Below are 21290 nucleotides of genomic sequence, written 5' to 3' on the forward strand. Positions count from 1 at the left end.
CAAAAAGGATCCAACATGAAATCATATCATGGAAAACACAAGCAGTACAAAGCAAAGGAAGACTGAGCATTGTTGCAAATCACAGTTTTTGGAAGATCAATACTGAAGTCATGGAGGGGGAATTCCAAAGGAAAAGCACAGAAGGGTTAAACACTGCAATCTCTTATGTTGCACTTCTTGCCTTGCTTAGTACAAGTCATTTTAATGTGCAGAAACTGGCACATGTACAACAGAGATGAATGCTGAATCCAGTCAAAGTATGAGATGTTTTTGACTGAGCTCTTCAGAGCTACATTCTCTAGATTGCAGGAAAGGCTGTTTTGGCATAATAAACAGAAGGCTTGCGAGTCAAAGCCAGCAGTTATGGTCAAGCATTGCCTGCACACAGATTCACATGGACAGCACCCAACATTCTCTCATACAGGAAAGATTCTGAAGCAGAAATAATTTCAACTGTTGGTAACAGCTGCTATAAAGGAAAGTTTCAGAATTGTTAACTCAGAGGGAAAAACATGTTAGACAAGGTGCTATTCCTCAGGTTTAGGAGGAGTTCCCAGGAAAGAGGTTATTTGTAACCTAGTGGGAAATACATGGATCAAAACAGACTGAAGTGAGAACAGCTTTCTTCCTTCTGCATGCACATGGTTTACTCCAGCAGCAGGAACAGAGAAGTTGCTTTTAAACTGAATAATGAAACGGAACTTTAAAAAGCAAAAGTAAGATTTAACTAAGAAGTGAACAGATCAATGGCATTTTTACAATTTCTGACCTTTCAATCTACCAGATCTCAAATGGATTGCTTTCTTAAGCAGACACATGTTGCTGTCTGCTTGCAGTGCCATTTAATAAAGAGAAAGGCCTTCTTAGAGGATTTTTTTTTCTGTCCAGAAATAAAAATTTAACTTAACTTTTACCATTTTATCTCTAACACTGGGTAACAAAAAAGCCATTAAAATCCTAGAAATTTAAGAACCTAGGAAATTAGTGAAATCAAGCCTATCCAAACTTTAAAGGCTTTAAAGAAATATTCAGTTTTATGAAACAACCACCTGGTTTTTCTTCCTTTTTCACTTTTTCTAGCTCTGGAGAAGATTGGGGTTTACTACTGATTCTACTCAAAGATGTGCTCCTCTTCTTTTCTGTTCCTCCTAGAGACCAAGCGTAAGGAAGATTATTTTTAACAAGATATGATTTTCTAAATTGCCATTCCATGCTTTGCTTTCACTAATCAGCTAAAATCATCAATGTATCATTATGAAGCACTATTTTCTCATTAGTTAAATGGTTTGGCTACCATTTGTCTACTTTCCCCCCACCCTTCCACTTTTCAGAGGAATAAGGCTTGTTTAGAGACAGTTACCCAATATCTGGCACTGCAATGTGCATAATGATATTTATGCCACAGTGCACAGACTGCATCAATGCCTGAGTGAAAACATTTATAAAGGAACTGGGACATGGTTTAAAGTCATCTTTGAATATCCCATTTACTGCCTCCCAATTCTCAAAACAAACTGGTTTCTAGCACCTTTCTGTTCCACCTGCGAACCTTTGGGTGCTGACTGCTGGGAATGTGGAGGGACTTTGTTACTCAGTCTGTTTAATGAGGCACTTCTCTTTGTGGTACCTGGAAGTGAAAGTGCATGGATTAATTATGCTGAAAAGCCCAGAGGTCCCCTCCAACACCTGCCCCACTTCCCTAAGAGAGAAAGGAATGATTCAGTTGCTTTATGATATTGAATTCTTCAGAAGCAGAAAAACTGGATCAGGGAAGAACCACTTTATGTGAAGCATTACTTATTTTATTTCTGCATGTTTCCAATCACAGCAGCAGGATGTCATCCACAATAGATTCTTGTTTGACCTACTGAGGCCATCTTTGTACACCTTTAGAATACATGAGAATTTTAAAAGACAATTGTTCACGTTCTCTGTGAGTGAGCCTAGAATTAACACAGAACACAGTGGTAAGTGGAGATACTCCACTGATCCAGGACAAGCATCATTTTCTCATTTCCACATTCTGCTCCTTCACCCTCCCAGGCACACATGCACAACAGAAGCAATCTGGTTCATTTTGTGGCTGTATTTAATGTCCTATGAATTTACCATTTTTTATCAAACTGACAGTTCTCCCTGAGTGTCAGATTGAGAGCACAGGATCACTCTAAGTCACCCCCTACATCCTGACCACACAGATCACTTGGAGTCCAAATCTGTTGTATTTTAGGCCACCTGAGAATATTTTCTCCAAAGTGACTAAGGATTCACAAAGGATTTCAGAGTATGACAACAGTTTGAAAGCAATCCTAATTAGTTGATAATTAGTGACTTCCTTTGTAAGAGGTTTAATTTGTACTTTACAACCCTGCTTCTGACTCATATCCAGAGCTGAACCCTGCAGACACATAATATATAAATATAATTTAAAATCACAAGCAGCCTCCAGTGACTCAGAGCCCCTGCCAGTATAAATATAGTCACTGATTTCCCCACCAGGCAAAGAATGGATGAGCACAAATTTTTCTGCTGCATCACCTTCCAACACGAACCAGCAAAATCACCTTTAGCTGTGTCTGTGTCAGGGATTCTTTTAGCTCAGTTTGCTTGATCAGAGACTGCAGATTGGCAGAACACTGCAGCACAGACCTAGCTGAATCTGCTTTTGTATTAAACAGTTTTTAGCTTATTCATCATTTTAGACAAACAAAAAAGCAAAACCAGAATCTTCCATTTTTTGCGATATAGGCAGGTTCATATGAAACTCTGGGAAGATTCCAAATAACAAAATCTCATGCTAAAACAAGCCAAAATATGTGCTCCTACAAATAGTTTTTATTAATCTTAACAAGTATATTAGGACAATTCCTTGTCAAAATTGATTTTTTCTGTCCCATTGGCAATCAAATGAATGAAGCTGTCTAACAGAACAAGGCAAACTTTATTTTCGTACTTTTTCTATTTTGCTGAAATTTATGGGTGTAAATTAAGGCATGCAAATCCATAGAGATGATGGGAAATTATCTGTGAATCATTCACCAAGATTTGACTTTAGTAACAGAATTACAGAAATAAAAAATAAAAAACCCAGCAGTTTTTACCATGTTTACCATTGCTCTTCTCCTCTAACAGAGATCACACCAACTGGGTCAAAGCCCTGACCAGTCAGGCTGGATTAACAAATTGCATGAAATGCATCTGAGATCAAAATACGAAGTGAGTCACACAGCAGGGGAGGAGGGAGGAGTTTTTATTCCACCTCCTGTCTCCTCCCCAGGCACAGCTGAGCAGTGCCCTGCTCTGAGCAGCCCCACACCCCCACTTACCTCGATCTGAGGCATTTAACAGAGCTGCAGATGACGAGGACAGGCCCTTGCTCACGGCAGCCTCTGCCTGTTTGAGGTTGGCTGTGGAGGGTGAGCGTTTGCTGGCTGCGGAGAGAAGTGAAAACTTCAGAACCTGCCCTCATTCTGAGCCTTTCACACCTTGCTGAGAACTCACTCTCCAAGTATTACATCCTGAAAGCTATTTCTGCTTTTGTTTGATGACAAACACAAAATTCTGTTTTCCTTTGAACAGGTTTGATACCATTAGCATCAGCCGGGACAGGCACAGAGCAGGTAAAGTTTAGTGGAGTCATGCCAGGATTTATGCATTTGTGTGCAAAAGAGGGATTTTTAAACCCTGTGCCCCTAACATGTAAAGACAAAAGTTACTGAGGTTGTCTGCTGTTATCAGACTCACAAGACCCAGAAATTTTCCAGATTTTGTTGTTATTTTCTTTCTTCATTCCTGCCACATGGGTATGTCAAAACAGTTTTTTAATCACTATTAATAAATCCAAACCAAAACAAATTATTTTGGAGGAATAAAACCAAGTCCTAAGGAAAGGCAAGAAAGCATTCCTATTTCTGACTGCTTCACAAAGGTTGCTGTATTTTAGAAACTGCCATTTTTTCTCTAAAAGTTACTCTTCAGTTAATGTTTCCTATCAAAGCTGCAATTTTTCAGAAAAAAACCTGCCACATGAGGCATTAATATTTTTTTGTATGTGTATACAGATACATATACATGGATAAAAATGACATCTCGTGTGGCAGAACTGAAAGTTTATTACAAGGCAGATAAATACCTGCTTTTTAATTTCAAATAATGTACTTTCAGGATGAACACTACTCCAGAGTGTGAAAGCCTTGGAAAAAGCATGTACCTGTTGCCACAGAAACTCAGTAAGCAGAAAACATTAATGTACACAGAGTGGTGCAGACCATCACAACAAACAGACAAAATTCTAAACATCTAATACAAGTAATCAATTTTACTGACACACTGCACAGCAAAGGTGATTAATCTGAACTCATTAGTGCATAAATACCAAAGGACACAGCAGCACTACTCACCACAGAGGCAACATCTTTTCCCTTTGCCAGCATGCTACAACAGCCCCTTATAGCCAGAGCCAGGACATGAGGATTCCTATGGACAGCCCTATGGGAAGCTCTTGGGACAGTGAACAAGAGCAAAGTCCCCATGGGGTAAGAGGGAGATCTACTGAATCTAGTTTAGAAATTAAGATCTGAACTTAGTGCATGCTTCCCCAACATAATAAAAAGAAGAAAGAAAGAAAAAAAGGGGGCCATTTAATGAATGGAGTCTGAGAAGTGGGATAACTAAACAGCCTTAAGAGGTTTTATATACGAAAATGAGGAAGCTCATAATTCATGTATTCGGGTGCTTTTGAAGGGAAAGGCTTCCCTCTAGTGTCTGCTCTTTAAAGGAAATCCTGGCTCCTGACTGAACTCAACTGAGTCCAAGGCCTCCAAACATCACAGAGACACTTCACACAAATCTCTCTTGGTTCAATTTAGCACTTCAGCATTTGTATGAAATCTGAGATTTGGTCTATCACCTACTGGGACCCAGGTACAGAGGTTAATGCTTTTTCAACCAATACATTTGCATGATCAGATGGCCTCAACTTCTTCCCTACCTCATTCACAGAACAAATTCTGAAGACTTTAAAGTTCCTTTCTCTAGAAAAAAAAAGCTTTAGAAGACAGGCAGGATATTCCTGCCTCAATCAAGGGGTTTGAAATGCAGGAAGCACAGAGCCCACGTGACACCAACTTCTCTATTTTTCTAATGGAAGGGGGAAAGCAAACTGCAGCAGCAGAGCTGAAGAAAGCACATGTCTGCCACGCAGCAGGACTTGGAACTGGGCAAGGAGCTGGGAAACATGGGATCTTAAGAAAATCACTCAGAGTGAGGAGCTTTCAATCCTCACAGGATTTCACTGAGAGAGGGTGCTGCAGCATTGCCTGAGGCTGGATAACATTAGGCTACATGAAATAAGATCAGCTCTCTCTCACTTCCTTCCAAATTTCTACTAGGACAAGGAAGCTCTTTATTTAGCAAGGAGAGGCTCTGGCAGCCCCATTTCTATTCTAATTGCATGTCTCCAGTCCTGATGCACCTGAACCTCTTGTTCTGCTCAGCAGGCACCACTAAAACACCCCCTTTAGCAGGACTGTCATCAAGGATGCTTTATTGCACAGCCTGGCCATTTCTCCTGGCAGACCCACACCCTGCCTGCTTCATCTCAGCACTGACAGCAATGCCATTAATGTAACACTTGACTCTGGGGCTTTCATCCATTTTTACATTTCTCCATCAGCGGGATCCCTGCTGTGGTCTCATGAATCACACTCAGCATCCCACAGAACTGCTGATGGCTGGGGAAATGTTCCATTACATGGGCTTCACTTTCCAGAGCACACTATCACCCAAAACCTCTGCTCTGCCACTCAATGTTCCGAAATATTACTGTTGACACACCCTGTTCATGGAAGACATATCTGATTCTGCATTTTTTTTGCATAGCACTACAATAGACAAGAATGCCTTTTGTCCTAAAATATTTAAAGAATATTTGAAATCAGTTCCCCAAACGGTTCTCATTTCAAGAAATGGGGCTTTAATCCCAAATCTGCCACAGAATTTGAAATATAATGTGGAAATATAATATTGCATTGAAACTCCTCCCGATATGCAGTTAGAGAAGATGCACTATTCAGCCACAATGATGTCATGGACGAAAGCTCATATGGTGTCATTTTTCAGAGTAAAAAGAAAAGGTAATTGTTGTCCTTCCAGAAAATATACTAATATAAAGCAAAATGGACCATATAAGGATTTTTTAGAAAGCCAGCCGGACTGAAATATCCCACATGGCTTAGGTAGATTTCTAATAATAAAGTAATGAGTTCTCAAAGATAAAAAGAACTACTCTGAAACAGGAATAAATATGAGAAATGTAAAACCAGTCATGGTTCCACATTATCCACCCCACACATCATAGCTTCATGTTTGAAACATTAACATAAAATCAAACACAATTTTAAAACAATGTGGGTGCACAAGGGTTTGACTAGGACATTGCATTACCTGTTTATGTCCATAGCAATTTTTTTTCCAGATTGGTGCCAAGTTACCCAAATTGATCTACTGCCAGTGAACTATCTGCATAGTTATTTTATGATGCATAAATCACAGTTTAAGCACTTATTATTATATCAGGAGCATTTGTGTTGGAAGATATTTTATCTTAAATGTACTTCAACAGCACTGAAGATCTTCCTCCACAACGGAAAGGACAGACAGGGCTCATTTCCTCACACAAATCAGGAGAGAGCAAAGAACATTGTTTTGTGTTTGTTAGTAGAATAAAACCCAGTGCTTTCTTAAACATGTGAGGCAAATGTGATTTCCCAGTTTCAAGGCTAAATGATATTTGGTAGTGTGAGATACAGTGAATGGATTTATCTATGTATCCAAGGAACACATGTAAAGCAGATAAACCAACCCAGCCAAACTGGCTGATTTTGGAGAAAATTAGGGGCTCATGATGTGCAGGGCAAGGGAGGAGAAAAGTTAACTAAAATACACATGCTTCTGCTGTATTGTCAGAATAGTTAAACCATACTCAGTCAGACCTCACTGCATTTTCAAGTCTCACTTGTGTGTGTCACAGACAGCTGCACTGCATTAGTAATGTTGTGGGCACGCACAGGCTGCCAGGATTCAGACTCAGCTGGGTCTCAGCTGAGAGTTTTCACCTCAATCTAGCTACAGGAAATAATTTTGCTTATTAAACATTTGTATCAGTGGTCCAAAGCATTTCCATGAATGGCTCAGTCTGTGCACTGGGAAGTGCCAGAAATCCAATGAAAACATATTTCATGTATAGAATTATCTTTAGGTAATTGGGACAGCTCTGATTTTGCAATACCCTTCATGAAAAAAGTATCAAACTGCTCAAGAGACCCATTCCCTTTCACAAAGTTTCACTAAAATATCCTTGATTTTGCAAACGTTACTTCAACTGCTGGTAAACCAAAGCAAGAAGGAAACAAACCAAGACCAACCATGTACTTTTTGCAAAGCAATGAAAGAGTCTGAAACTGCCCTTAAACCCTCCAAACCTTATTCAAATACTTGCCCATAGAAATTTCTCTTCTCCCTGTGCTGTATCCAGACCTCTTTAAAAACCCAAATGCACATAGCCTTTCCCTGAAAATTCCCTCAGCATGCCATGACTTAAGCTGTAGTTGAATTAGCTGGGAGGGATAGCCAAAATGAGGGGGGCTGCTTTCTACTTAGGGATCACATTTGTTGCACAGCTGGCCAAGATCCAGGAAAAGATCTAAAGAAGATGGTTTTCCTTAGTGTGAGAAGAACTCAAGCTTAAAAGGTTAGTAGTGAATGTAAAATAACAGAAAAAGAAAATTTTAGAAATCTGTACCACCAGTTCCACCTTCATCAGTGCTGTGTTGTTCTGTAGAAGAAGAAGGTTTGTAAGCTAAGTCATGAGGTCAAATAGCAAAAAAAATGCAAGTTAACCAAAAAATGGGATGCTGCATATCATAATGACAACTAATATCAAAGCACTTTCAAACATGTTACAAACACACACTCAAGCTGACAGAAAATGACAGTATCACATTCAGTACAATTCCACCAATATAGAAAATAGGCTGAACTGAAGCATTTTTTGATTTATTTCATTCCTGGCCAATAATTTATGTTATTTATTGGTGGTTAGGTAGTGCATGAAAAGATCCCTTCTACTGCAATCTTTATTTGCTAGTCTGATTTCAGAATGTTTACAAGCAGAAACAGTTAACTGTGAAACAGGAAATTATCTGAGTTCAAATTAAAGACTGTTAAAATGCATCACCTAATCCAGAATAGAATCCATGATCCAAGAAGCTTGGAGTGTCCACTGCATCTCCTTACCCACTACTGGGCATTCAAATAATCAGTCAGCATTCCATAACTCCAAGGGTGTGTTTAAAACATTTTAGATGTGATATTAGAGTACAACTGCGTACTTTTGATTTTCATCACCAAAATGGAGTTTGGTTCATGTAATGGAGTGCTAGTCTTAGCACTCCATTACATGAACTGCATTTAAAGGACTCTGAATTATCTTAATATTACAGATCATGATTCCCCCTAGCTGATGTTTAAGGGCTGGCAGTGCTGTCACATGCTGTATTTCCCATGGAGCTTCTCTCCAGCTCTTCCCAAGGTCAGAAATAGCTCTGAGTGTGAGCAGCATTTCAGGGCAAGCACAGATATGACATTTTCCCAGGAGCTACCCACAGATCCTGCTTTAAGATCCCAGATAGGAAATGATGCCCAGGTCCCTATGAATAGTGCTCCATCTGCCAGTGTTCACACAGAACATTCCATGATTCAGCCCTACTAAAACCAGTGCTGCTTACCTGTTTTGCCTTCTGAGTCTGGAGTCACAGACCCCCCCCATGACCATCTCTTCTGTCGTGTTTCCAGGCGCTGACTCCGCTCCAAGGTGCGATGCAGAACTGCTTCATAGCGCTCCTACCAAACAACACCTCCATGAAGCTTAACTGTTCACCACAGCCACGCCAGGAAACAAAATACAGACACCCCACCCCCCTCAGTATGATTTATAATCTGTTTTACCAGGCTGTTGTTACAAAAATTATCATGCAAAGAATGCTGGAGGTAATTAATGGCTTCAAAACACTGCAAACATGATTAGGTTGAGCTAAAGCACAGATAATCTATTCTACTCTTTACTTAAAATAGCCACCAAACAGATTTCCTATGCAGTAAACAGCACTGCTTATTTTCTAAATAGGGATGAACCCCAAACTGAGCAACTGAAATTATTTATATCACCAAGTTATTTCTAAAGGTGATAAAAATTCTCCATTATAAAATACCAAGTATAAAGTTATTTGTATTTTCAAAGAACTGTAAAAACAATGACCCAGGTCTTAACAGACACTGACAGAATGAGAGATCTGATGAAACCAGGAAGAGCAAGACATAAAGGCAAAACTACAAAAGAAGACCAATCAACTTCAGGCCTCAGCAATCATTGCTGACAGGACAAAGGGGGCTGAAAGAAGCTTTTGCTGCTGTCTCCAGAACCAGTAACTGCCAGCAGGGGAGCTTTAGCTCTTGTGCATAAAGATGAACCATGCTGGACTCTCTTGCCAGCCAGGTTTCCACACATGTCAACAACACATTTCTCTTCTGGATTAGTTATATCCCATGTGATCTTTTGAAGCAGTATTTTCTGCAGATACACTGCAGTAAGATGTCAAGGGAACTCATTATAGAGTCATTTCTCCCACTTGGGGACACTAGACTTTCACCTCCTTTCAACACCATTTCACAACACAAACTAAAGAAGTCACCGTGCAAAACACACAATGTAAACCTGGAAGGGAGGATTCTGCTCACTAACAAAAGATAAAACTAAAAGTTTTTGTTTGAAATATAGAGCTTAGTTTCCCCTCTGTTAGAGAAACCTGAACTAGAGTTTACCTAAGGTGCCAAAGTACCCAGACATTATGTAATCTGTAGATTGTATTTCCATGGAGGTATCTGCAGTGCAGCAATTCTTCAGTCAGAGTTAAAGATATAGGCTTCACTTTACAAAAGACAGAAATGAGCTCAAGACCTCAATATAGTGAGCTCAGAGATATGCAGAATACCTGAGGAGCACGGGGGAGACAGGTATGTGAATCCTCACCACAGCTAGGGGTCTTCGAGATTTTTAGAACCACTCCCTTTTCCACAGTATTTGCTACTGTGCTACTGCTCCTCCCTTATTAGAAAATTAACTAAACAAGACCTGGCTGAAAAAGGTAATAATAAGTTAATAATAAGAACTTGCACATTTAATATGCAGTAACAGAGCTACTTGTCAAAAGAATGGAATAACTTCATGTATTTCTTTCTGCTGTCAGCTTCTACCCATTGAGTGAGTCCCAAACTCAAACTCTGCTCTGCCTGTCCATGTGCAGTCAGAGCAAAGGCCAGTGAGAACAGACACCACACAGTTCAAAGCAGCAAATGAAAAATACACAGATAACATCAGCACCTTTCATCATACAGGAATGAATTCTGGTTTAGAAGAATTAAGAGAATGTGAGTCTCAGGCCACAGCAGGGCTCCAAGGAAACAAGACACAGAAATTAGAGAAGTCTAAGACCTGTCACCCACACTGATTTACAGACAGACTCTGAAGGTGCTCTGAAGGTATCTGGAAATCTGGGAATATGGGGTGGGGGTTTTGCTCATGTGAGAAACAGCCAGTGGTCAAACAGCCACAGCTCCTGAAGTCCTGAGTGCCTCAGCTACAGCCAAAGCTCTATGGGGAAGGTGGACATGTGCCTACATAGCCCACTGTAGATGTGGAAAATACTTTTATGTTCTAACACATTCATCATTTTCCTAAGTTTCTCCTTCACAGCACTTCAGAGCATGGTAATGTAGGAAAACAATGTAGTTCTTTTAAACTGCATGGTAATGTAGGAAAACAACATAGTTCTTTTAAACTATGGAACTTTGATGTGTGTTACCTTTTCCTCCTCTATTTTTTGTTTCCTCTTTTCTTCTACTGCTGCCCTCCGTTGTTCCTCTTTTTGCTTCATTTCTTTCAGCTTTCTCTGCCTTTCTTCTAACTGTTTTTCATACTGGAGTTTTGCTTTTCTCTCCTTTTCAAGGATTTGTGTCTCTTTGGCAGCTGTAAGAATATTTTAAAGAAAAAATTAAAATCAAACTTATCCATTCATTGATATTGCAATACAACTTATAAGCAAGAGATATTCAAGCAGAATTCTTACTACCTGAAGTGAAAATGTACAGGAAGATGAGCTTGCAGAGGTGACAACAAACAACAGACTCATCTTTAATTCTGTCCCCAGGCTGGAAGTGGAATTAGAACTTTGCCTGCTACTAGGCTTTATTGTCTAGACAGGAATATCAGGATATGTATATTCCCTAAATTAAGCATACACTTTTCTTATCAACATAATAGTGATGTCTCTGTAAGGAAGCTGTAAATTAAAAATCAAAAAGTAGAATTTTCAATGCTGTAGCTTTTTTTTTTTTTTAAGAACAAAATATAGTAATATTTAAAGCACTGAATGACAAGATGGGAAGACCCTACAGTTCCTGCATCAGAGTTCAAAATAGTTCTATCACCATTCTCTGCAGCCTCCAGCAAGGAACAGCTGTGTGCAGTTCAACAGGAAGCCTCAGGTCCTGTGACACAAAGCTAGAATGCACAGAGTATTTTCCATGGCCAGACAGATGAAATGAACCAAGAGACCAGATAATCACACCAACAATGCACAGGGACCATCTACACATAGGGCCTCCAAAATATTTCTGAGTTTTATATGTATCATAATACTACCCTGTTCCCATATTAGGATAACACAGTAATTCCTGTTGTTGTGAGTGTTTGCTTTTATGTTGAGAAACAAACACACAGCTCAGAGAGACATCTCTCCTCACAAGCTAGGAGCCCAAGACCCAGCACTGCAGGGCACACTGGGACCCTTTCATCTTGTGCTACACACACATGCACTGATTCACATCACAAACAGCATAAAGCTGGGTAAGAGTTTTCTGCTGTTATCTAGTTCAGATTCCCTGCTAAGATAAAGTCTATACTGCTGACACTTCAATGCAGAAATCATTTCAGTGTGCTGGGAAACAAGGGAAGCAGTGTTCAAGGCAAACAAGCCATTCAAGTAGCTAAATCTTTTTTGGTTTTCTCTGAATCAGCATTCTCCAAACGTCAGTCTTCAGGGCTATAGGAAGGACTTCTAAGCTAAAAGTTCTATTTTCCAAAGTGTTTTTGTTAAGGCTTTCAGTAAGGGATTAGCTAAATTTGCTGGGTGGTCACTAAGAAATGGAAGGTCAGAAGTGACACAGAGCTTCAACAAGCTACAACTCTCTACAGTGTTTTCCTCTCAAATCAAAAACTTCTTCTTTCAGATTCAAAGATGGACACTGATGCAAGACCAAGAGCAGACCTTGTCTCTTGTCCCCAGCAAGCTGACAAAAAGTGACAAAACATGGACTAAGGGGGACAGTAATTCCTTTAAGAGAAACATTTTAGAAAATGATATTTTAAGTGAAACATGAAAATACCATGTTGCTTTTCTCGCTCTTCTCTACGCTCCCTGGCCAGTCTTTGCCTTTCTTCTGTTCTTAGCATGGAACCATCTATCACTGTCAAAACAAAAATTGAAGACACATAATTGTCAGTGACTTTGAACATTCAAATTTAAATAAAATGTCAAAAGTCTTTACTATCAAAAGGAGAATGAAACTTCCTGAGAGATGCACATACCACCAAATCAGTGCACACTCTATAGAGAGAATAAAGACACCATCTGAAAAATTCATAGAAAGCTGAACATCCTCCTCTTCCCCTTCTCCATTCCCTCACAACACTATTTTTAACAGGTGCAAGAGAAAGCAAACATTACATTAAAGGCTCAATAAGTACAGTCAAAGGAAGACGTGTGAGAACATCCCCTATTGCAAATTCAGCCCTGATCCTCATTCTGGTACATATTGACTCCCATGAACAAGAATGACAGGAATTTAGGAAAGTGTCATCTGGGACCAGATAGTTCACCTGTCATTACAAATTCAGAGCACTGTAGGACAGTGCTAACTCAGGTAGGAAATTACCAGCTCATTTGCAGACTAAGCAGAATCAAGACTTAAGCAGTCTTTGCAGGTATAAAAGCTTGAATTTCAGCAGGAAGTGAGCTGGTAACTTGCCCAGTTACCATCATTTATCTTTGCTCTCACGCCCTGCTTACATGACAGGCAACTGAACTCTGAGTCAGTCAAAACCAGAAATCTGTCATCAAAACCAGACCTACAAACCATCTACCACGTGCTCTGATGCCTCCTGAAGAAAGAGCACCAAACTTTCCTCTAAATATGTTCTTTTCAACCCCTACTAACCCTCCCTTGTGAGCCCAGCACTTCATTAAGAGCAATGACCTGTAATTATACCTGGCTTAGTCACTGTCTTTATTGAGGTCTGGACTGTAAGAGGGCTAATGCCACTTTGGCTTCTTCTTTCTTCTGCTATGGCTTGGGCTGCAGCAACTGTGAGAAAAAATCAATCCACATTAAGAACAGCTCTACAACTGAAACTCATGAAATAAATATCCAACATAAATACATAAAATTCCACTTGAGGTCGCTGATGCTTTTATTAATTAACTAACTGGGGGCTGCTCAACTTGTAAGGAAAAACTTGTCATATGAGACTTGAGACCTGGCAGAGCATTTTGTTGTAAAAACATTTATCAAACCTTATGTTTTAAGACTACAGAGTTTCAAAGATGAAATTTATTTAATAACACTTCTAAAACAAACTCCATTATTTTGCAAAGTTATATGTGACTTACACTTAATAAAAGAAACTCTTTGCTACCACATGAGCAATTGTGGGCTGCACACATGTATGTAATAACCCATTAGCACTGCTAGAATCATATTCTGATGAGACCCAAGCAGGGAGAGGTCTATGAAGACCTGTCATTACTTCATTACATGAAAGGGAAAGGGGATTAGCTGCATAAAGTAAACCACTGAAGGATGCTTACAACATACTTCTGAAACAAGAGCTTAAAAAATAAATTTAAATTATAAATTAGACTCCAGAACAGTAAATTGAGCATTTGTGCAGAGACCCATTCACCTTATCTGAGTTTCACCAAAGTAACTTCAGCAAAATGCAGGGCTACAACTCACAGATAAACACACAGAAAGGAAATGCTACCAATATTAATTTTGCTAAATAAAAAACCCATTAACAAGTCTGGGAGACTAATTTACTGTATCACTCTCCCCAGATTTTCTTTGTTTTGATATCAACCTTCACTAATCACTTTGCAGGGCGTGAAGAGTTACAGGGAAAGCAGGCAGGGCAACCTGTAAGGCAGCATTACCCCAGCGCCCTGCACAGCTCCACAGAAGTGTCCCCACACACTGCCACCCTGCTGTCACCTTGCCTGACAGGCACTGGGAGCCCAGCTGGCTTCCATGGGAAAACCCAGCTTCAGGGGAAGAAGGGAACACACCCACACATGGGAAAGTTGAGGCCAGTTTTACACAGAAAAGGCAAATCCACAAAAGGAACGCGTAACGTGCTGTGATCTCACCCAGAAGGTGAAGGACCAATAGGACAAATTGCTGTTATATTTTAAGAATGGAGACTACAACTTTGCCAATGATCTGACTTCCCTTTAATAAGAGGAGTGCAAAATGCAAAAGAGGAAGGAAGAGTCTCCCTCTTCTCCATGCATTGCCATGACAACTAGTTGTGTCATGGTAATAACCCTCCCTAAGGCTGTGCCCAAGAACAATCACCTCAAAGTGTTTAATCCCATGTGATTTCAGTGATAAATGCTGATTACAATACTTATTCAGCAACTCTAAATTGTCACCCGCAGCTGTTGCCATGTCTTGAATTAATTTCTCATTGCAGCAGCAAACAAAAGTCTTCCTCAAGCCCATCCTATACATCTCTGAGGCTCTTTTCACACAAGTCACAGACCAGATATACTACAACATGATGAGATTACCAACTGGCAAAAAAATAGCTTAAAAAAGGCTCACTGTTTCTTTCACTCTCTAGATCAGACAAGTCAGACAAAATTCTGATTTTTGTACACTGTTGCCTGTCACATGGATGGGAATCCAGCCCAAAAAAACACCAAGTGACAACAACAGAATTATCTATTCTAACACAAATAGAAGTGAAAACAGCCAGAGGAAAAGCAGCCCACTGCAGGTGTTCTGAGAGCAGAAATGTACAACCAGGGCATTCATATCCAATGACACCTCTGTACATCACAAAGGCTGAAGGAACATAAGCTTCTTGAAATACCACTTAGATTTCAGACAAATCCAGAAATCCAGGTACATCTTTCCTCAAGGGAGGAGACAGAGGTGCCCAGGAAGCCTGAGCTAACTCAGGTAGGAAATTATCCCAACAGAACAAAGTCACTCTGCACCTAAACCAGCTTCAGTTAAGACCAACACTGGAATTTTGCCTCAACTCTCAAAGTTCAAACATCCAAATTTCCATAACAAAGTTATAGTAAGAAGCAACCTGCAATTAAACAGGTACAATATTAACTTTATTTTACTTACAGAAGTATTTTACTATTAGAAATCTTGCTGAATAAAGCAGCCATAATGGAGATGGGGGATTATGTATTTATTTACTCAATCAAAAATAAACGCACAGTTGGAATAATGTTCATGATTAGAAGGCACTGATTTAAAAATGTGTTACATTTGCAAAGCAATTAGTCAGTTTACTTTAATTAATTCAGGTTGCAAAAGATTGCTTGAGATTCTGTAAGGCAGGAAAGTGGGTTACAAAAACAGTTCAGCTTGCAGAGGACACAGAGGTGAAAAAACTCTAGAAATACCCAGCCAGAGGACTCTGCACATCAAGGTTTTTTGTATGTATGTCAGATAAAATATGTTATGTTCACTCCTTTAATGCTTCATTATTTGCATAGAAACAATGTGCTTCCACATTTGAAAGTAGCAGATTTAAGGTACAAGGTGTGCACCTTCCTGTCACATGGATGTGATGCATTTCACCAACAGAAAGCCAGAATCAAATGTGAACTGGGGATCCGAACAGAAGATTGATAAAAGGGGAACAGACATCACATTAGATACATTCCTGAGATATGTGAGCTCAATTTCACCAAGTTCCTAGTCAACAGACAGGTTTTATGGCCCTTGACAATTTCATGGTAAATTTACAATACAAAACTGTGATTTTCAAAGTCCACGTTTTACTACAGCAAAAGAAAATGCATTGCATATTGTTGCACTATGCAATCTTTAAGAAATACCTATCTTATTTTGCTTTGATATTATAAAAGAAACATTAATAATTAATATATTTAAATGTTTTTTGCACAAATACCTATAATTTCTCTGCCTAGTTTTCCATAATGAATGTAGCAGTCTGCTATGGAGTGAAGCTTCATGGAAAAGAATTTTCCACAAAATATATCTCTGTAAAATACAGAGCCTAATATCTGTGTAATGAATCAGAATACCCCAGAACAGGAAACCAGTTAACAACCATTTCACTAGAATCTGTGTCACATGTTGCATTAATGGGGGGGGTGCCTACATGGACATATTCAGCAAACTCCCTGGAGAGGAAAAATTCTCTTAGAGTCAAATTATATCTCATTTCTGTTCTGAGCTTGCCCTCCCACAGTAGTCTTTCACAACAATATTTTGTGATCATCATAATTTGTGTGTTTATTTTACAGTAATCTACCTTTAAGTGCTCCAGGTAAAATCAATAAAAATATAAGCCATGCATGAGGCTAATAATAATATCTGCATTCATGCATAATAAAATAGAGCTATTTGAATCATGAAATGATTAGGTCATTTGGGAAGCAGTTTTCCTTCTGTGCCCTCAGCACCATTTAGCACCCCAGGTCTGGCCAAGCAAATCGGAGAAAAACCAAACCCACAGAAGCACCAGGAGGTGACATTCTAAATAAATCCAACTCTCCCAATTCCACTTCCAGCTCACGATCCCCTGACAGTGCAGGTGCTGAGGTGCCTCCCTCACACTGAGCATGACAGCACTTCCCTTCCCTGATCAGGTTTCCAATATGCCCTGAAGGGACCGGCGCTAAAAATAAACCTTGATTTCTATTTCAACCCCTGCACACGGCTAATACCCTTGGCCCCTGCCAAGATGGCAAAGAACCCACTGCTGTTCTTAGTAAACCTCATTAGGGACTGAAGCAGCTCCATCCCTTCACCCAGTGAGCTCCAGGCCTTCCCTTCCCTTCCCTTCCCTTCCCTTCCCTTCCCTTCCCTTCCCTTCCCTTCCCTTCCCTTCCCTTCCCTTCCCTTCCCTTCCCTTCCCTTCCCTTCCCTTCCCTTCCCTTCCCTTCCCAACTACAGAGGAGAGCAGAATGTGCTGACTTTCACAGCAACCCTTCTGCTTCTTATGATTTAATGACTTGCTATGCAAAGCAAACAAAAAAATCCCAGGCTAAGCTTCTGAAACAGGGGGTGTTAGGAGGGCTCCTGAATGTTAAGCATTGTTATGATTCTAAGTGTGCTCATAAAAGTTTAAAGCAGGTAACAAGAAGCCAATAAGCAACCCATGAATCAAAAGTGAACCTTCCAGCAAAACATCTCTGATTTTATAGCAAACTGTGCCAAATCTGCAAGCCTTCGTTCTTGTCTTGTTCCACTACAGGGAGATGCTGTTTGCCAGTAAGTGTTCAGATCCTTTAAAAGTTTTCTACATACTTTCAGGAAAGATGAGGAAAGTCAGCATTCAAGCTTGAGATTTCCATGCACTGCCTTTTAAGATGATTTCCAATCATTAATTAACATAGGTTAAGAAACAGATGCAAGATCATAAGTTTGAAGCTTTAAGAAAAATTAGGTATTGGTTTTTACACCACTACTCCTTGTTCAGACGACACCAGAGGAAGGATGCACCTTCACACAAACAGGTGGACAACACAGAAAGTTTCTAATGATGAAGGGAAAGCCCTCTCTGTGTGCATTCCTCTCTTCCCTGTTTTCCCCATTGATCCTCACATCCCATCTTGGGGCTGCAAGGACTGACAGCTCCACAAACAAACAAACACGTGAGCTTCCCTGTAGGCACCTTCTGAGGGACCAGCTGGGAGGCAGATGGTTCTCCTGTTTTGTCTGGGCAGCCACCAGATGGGAAGCACAGAGATCTCCAGAAAGCAGTGCACACTCTCAGCTTCAGCAGGCTACAAGAGCTTCCTGTTGTCTTATCCCTATCCCAGACTCCATTTGCAAACTTTGTCCTATATTTATTCCCTACATGGGATACCTATTTTACTACCTTTATGTGCTTTCCTCCCTTTAAGACCATTTCCTCAGCTAATTCTGTACAACAATCTGGTTTTGCTCCCAAAGCTCACGGCAGTTAAGGGTGATTTCTTGAGTTCATCTCAAGTTTTGAACCCACTGACACAAGCATTCCTTTGCAGTATATGAATTAGCAGCTCCACGAGTAAGTATTTGAGACATACTTGCAAGAACCTAATTTTTTACTTATCTTCAAACATTCATATTGAGATTAAGACCTAGAAATATTTTTTTAAATCACATAACTAACAAAATTACTTATTTTTTATAAGGAAACCTGCAAAGATACAGCTGAAGCAATCTCAAAGTTGTATGATAATCTTACTATGTACTCATGACCAGAAAGGCACCATGAAGGTTGCTAGTTAATTTTTGCATTGATCTCTGCACACTTTGCCCTAGGGGAAGCACATAATCTAAACCAAACTTGACTGTAATATAAGCACAGACAAAGGCATTGAAATTTGTCCTCAACAGAATTAGCAGCCATCTCCAGAAACTTTCTACAGTCAGAGATGTTACACCATTGCTCAACAGCCACACCATCCTCACTACCTTCAGTTGTCTGAACGCTACTGAAAACACACCTGTGGAGTCCCACTGACTCCCACTGTCACTTATTCTCTTATTTTAACCTCACTTTATACTGCTCAGCCATGAGTTATGCTTCTTGCTATTTAATGGAAAAAGCAACTGCCAGCACAATGCTTAGAAAGGACAAAGACATGTCACCAACTCTTGCAGAAGCCATCATAAGGTTAGTAAGAAGCACTGTCTGTGTTTTGCACACAGAGCTGACAAGCTAAATCTATCTCCTTCTCTGGAAAAGACACCTGGCTTCCACAATTTGGGGTTCTTTATTAGTGAGGTGTATTATTATTCACCTCCTGAAAGAAATTAAGTGGAATGACAGCAGAAACTCCACTCTCACAAAGACCCTTGTGAACCTTCTCAAGTTTAGCTGAAATATTTACCTATTTCTGCATACTGGAAATTCCAAAGTATCCTAATACACAGGACTAAAATGAAAGCAGTCTACACGATTAACATGCCCATAGATAATTTCAAGCAGATTCATTGTGAAATTTACTAGTTATGTGACATCAATGTTTATATATAGGGGTAAACAGATTTAACACTCTCAACTGGACAGAATTAGATACAGATTTAACAGCTACAGAAGGACCCAAAAGGTAAAATGGAAGATTATCAATAACCAGTCTGCTGTACAAATAATTTTCTCTATTTAATAGCACTGCCCAGTGCCTCAGGAGTACATACATTGTCCCTCAATGCTGAAGTGGCTTCACAGATGCCAGAGCAGTCCCTTTAACCTCCTCTGCACAGCTCAGTTCCCACTGGAATTCCAGCTCAAGCATTGACAAAAGCTACAGACAGAAATCAGCTCTCTGCTTTGGGCTGCCTAACACTGACTCCTCTTCACACTCCTGCAAGCCATGGCAAAAAGTAACTTCAAGACAAGCCCTTGCTCTCTTCTCTTATTTCACATCTGTTTTTTTCATTGTATTGTTTCTTCCCCCGCCGTGCACTATCCCTAACACTGGCAATAACTAACTTCTCTCCATGACTTCCCTCTTTCCTGAACACTCTGGGGTTTTTTTGCTTGCTAGAAGCATGGCCTTGAAAACGCTTTTGTGCTCTTGTTTGCAGGCTGTCCCTATTGTTTAATTCACCCAGGCCAAACAATGCCAGCCCACACCACAGCCTAGCACTGCAAGTCACAACAGACTCAGACAAACCCTGGGAAAACTCCATTTTGAGCTTTCTTTAGGTGCAAGGACAGCAGTTCCTTTCCAAGACAGCAGTGAAAACTACTGCTTTTGCTTTTTACACTCAATGAATTTCTCATGGAAAATTTAGAGCTCATTCAAACACTGCCTGTGTGTTTCAGAAGGAGAGACTGGTGTTGGCATTTACCCCCAAGAGGCCAAGCTCAAATCAAATCACTCAGTACAGAAAGTGCTGCAGGACACTGACAGGTCCACAGTGTGTTTAATGCAGCAAACCCTCTGTCTAAAACAGAAAAGTGGAATGCAAAATGTAAAAGGAAATAAACTGCAAATTTTCTTAAAGCTGTACAGTTCACCCAGCTAATTAAAAAATGAAGGCTCTGGGACACTCCAATACACGCAATGTAAGACCCCAGCAAAGTAACCATGAATCAGTCCCAGCCCCAAAGAGCATGAAGGATAAGTGAAAAGTGGCAAATGGGTGTAAAAAAAGCAAGCAGGAAAAAAGAGCTAAAGAGAAAATAAAGAGACCATGTTTTTTTCTAAATTCATTACCCAGTGGCACAAAGTCTTTTAAAGAAATCTGAATGTAAGGTGACACTCACTGACCTGGTCTGGAGATGAGTGTCCTTGGTTTTAATATCCAGAACACAACATACAATAATATTGATCAACTCTGTGCTGCAAAAATGTTCCTCCAAGAAGTTCTCTTGGCAAAATTAAACAGAGGATAAGGTTTGAAATTAACAACTTAATAAATTCTATTAAATTATGTTCTTTAAGTACAAAGATCCCTACTGTATTTCCATATTCTTGTAGCCAAGCCCTCTTCGGCTTGGGAGAGGAATTCTAACACTTGGAAGCTTTGAAACACTTGCCCAGAGAACAAGGCACTACAATATCTATTCTCCCTCCCAAGATTCAGGTCAGTGCATTTAAACAACAGAGAGTGTCTGTAAACTAAGAGTCAGTTAAGTACTCATAAAGGAGTATTTTAGAAGTTCCCTGTGAATTATGAAGGAAAAAACCATTATGAGAAAAGACAGAGGTATTCTGAGCATGGCCAGTGGTAACTGCTTTCCTCAAAGGTAACATCAGCCGGGGATCCTTCACCTAGAAAGCAGAACTTCCAAACTGACTGGAATATAAAAATAATTTAGATGAAAACAAATGTCAAGCAACCATGTCAGCCTTCCTTAAAAAGCAAAGGCTTGTGTCCCTTTATGCACAGCATTATGCAGCACA

General features: G+C 39.9%; 1 protein-coding gene across 1 annotated transcript in view; it reads right to left on the reverse strand.

Annotated features, from left to right (window-relative positions):
* The window catches only part of MAP7D3 (MAP7 domain containing 3), a 42828-nt gene that overhangs the window by 16355 nt on the left and 5183 nt on the right, over positions 1 to 21290 (reverse strand). The window contains exons 2-9 of the mRNA XM_054641314.2: positions 13384 to 13479; positions 12502 to 12582; positions 10920 to 11083; positions 8787 to 8901; positions 7802 to 7834; positions 3327 to 3431; positions 1529 to 1627; positions 1050 to 1148 (exon numbers count right to left, since the gene is read on the reverse strand). Coding sequence (XP_054497289.2) covers positions 1050 to 1148; positions 1529 to 1627; positions 3327 to 3431; positions 7802 to 7834; positions 8787 to 8901; positions 10920 to 11083; positions 12502 to 12582; positions 13384 to 13479 — 792 coding nt within the window. The remainder of the gene's footprint in view (positions 1 to 1049; positions 1149 to 1528; positions 1628 to 3326; positions 3432 to 7801; positions 7835 to 8786; positions 8902 to 10919; positions 11084 to 12501; positions 12583 to 13383; positions 13480 to 21290) is intronic.

The sequence above is a fragment of the Agelaius phoeniceus genome, chromosome 14 (assembly GCF_051311805.1).
Source record: "Agelaius phoeniceus isolate bAgePho1 chromosome 14, bAgePho1.hap1, whole genome shotgun sequence".
NCBI classification, from domain to species: Eukaryota; Metazoa; Chordata; class Aves; order Passeriformes; family Icteridae; genus Agelaius; species Agelaius phoeniceus.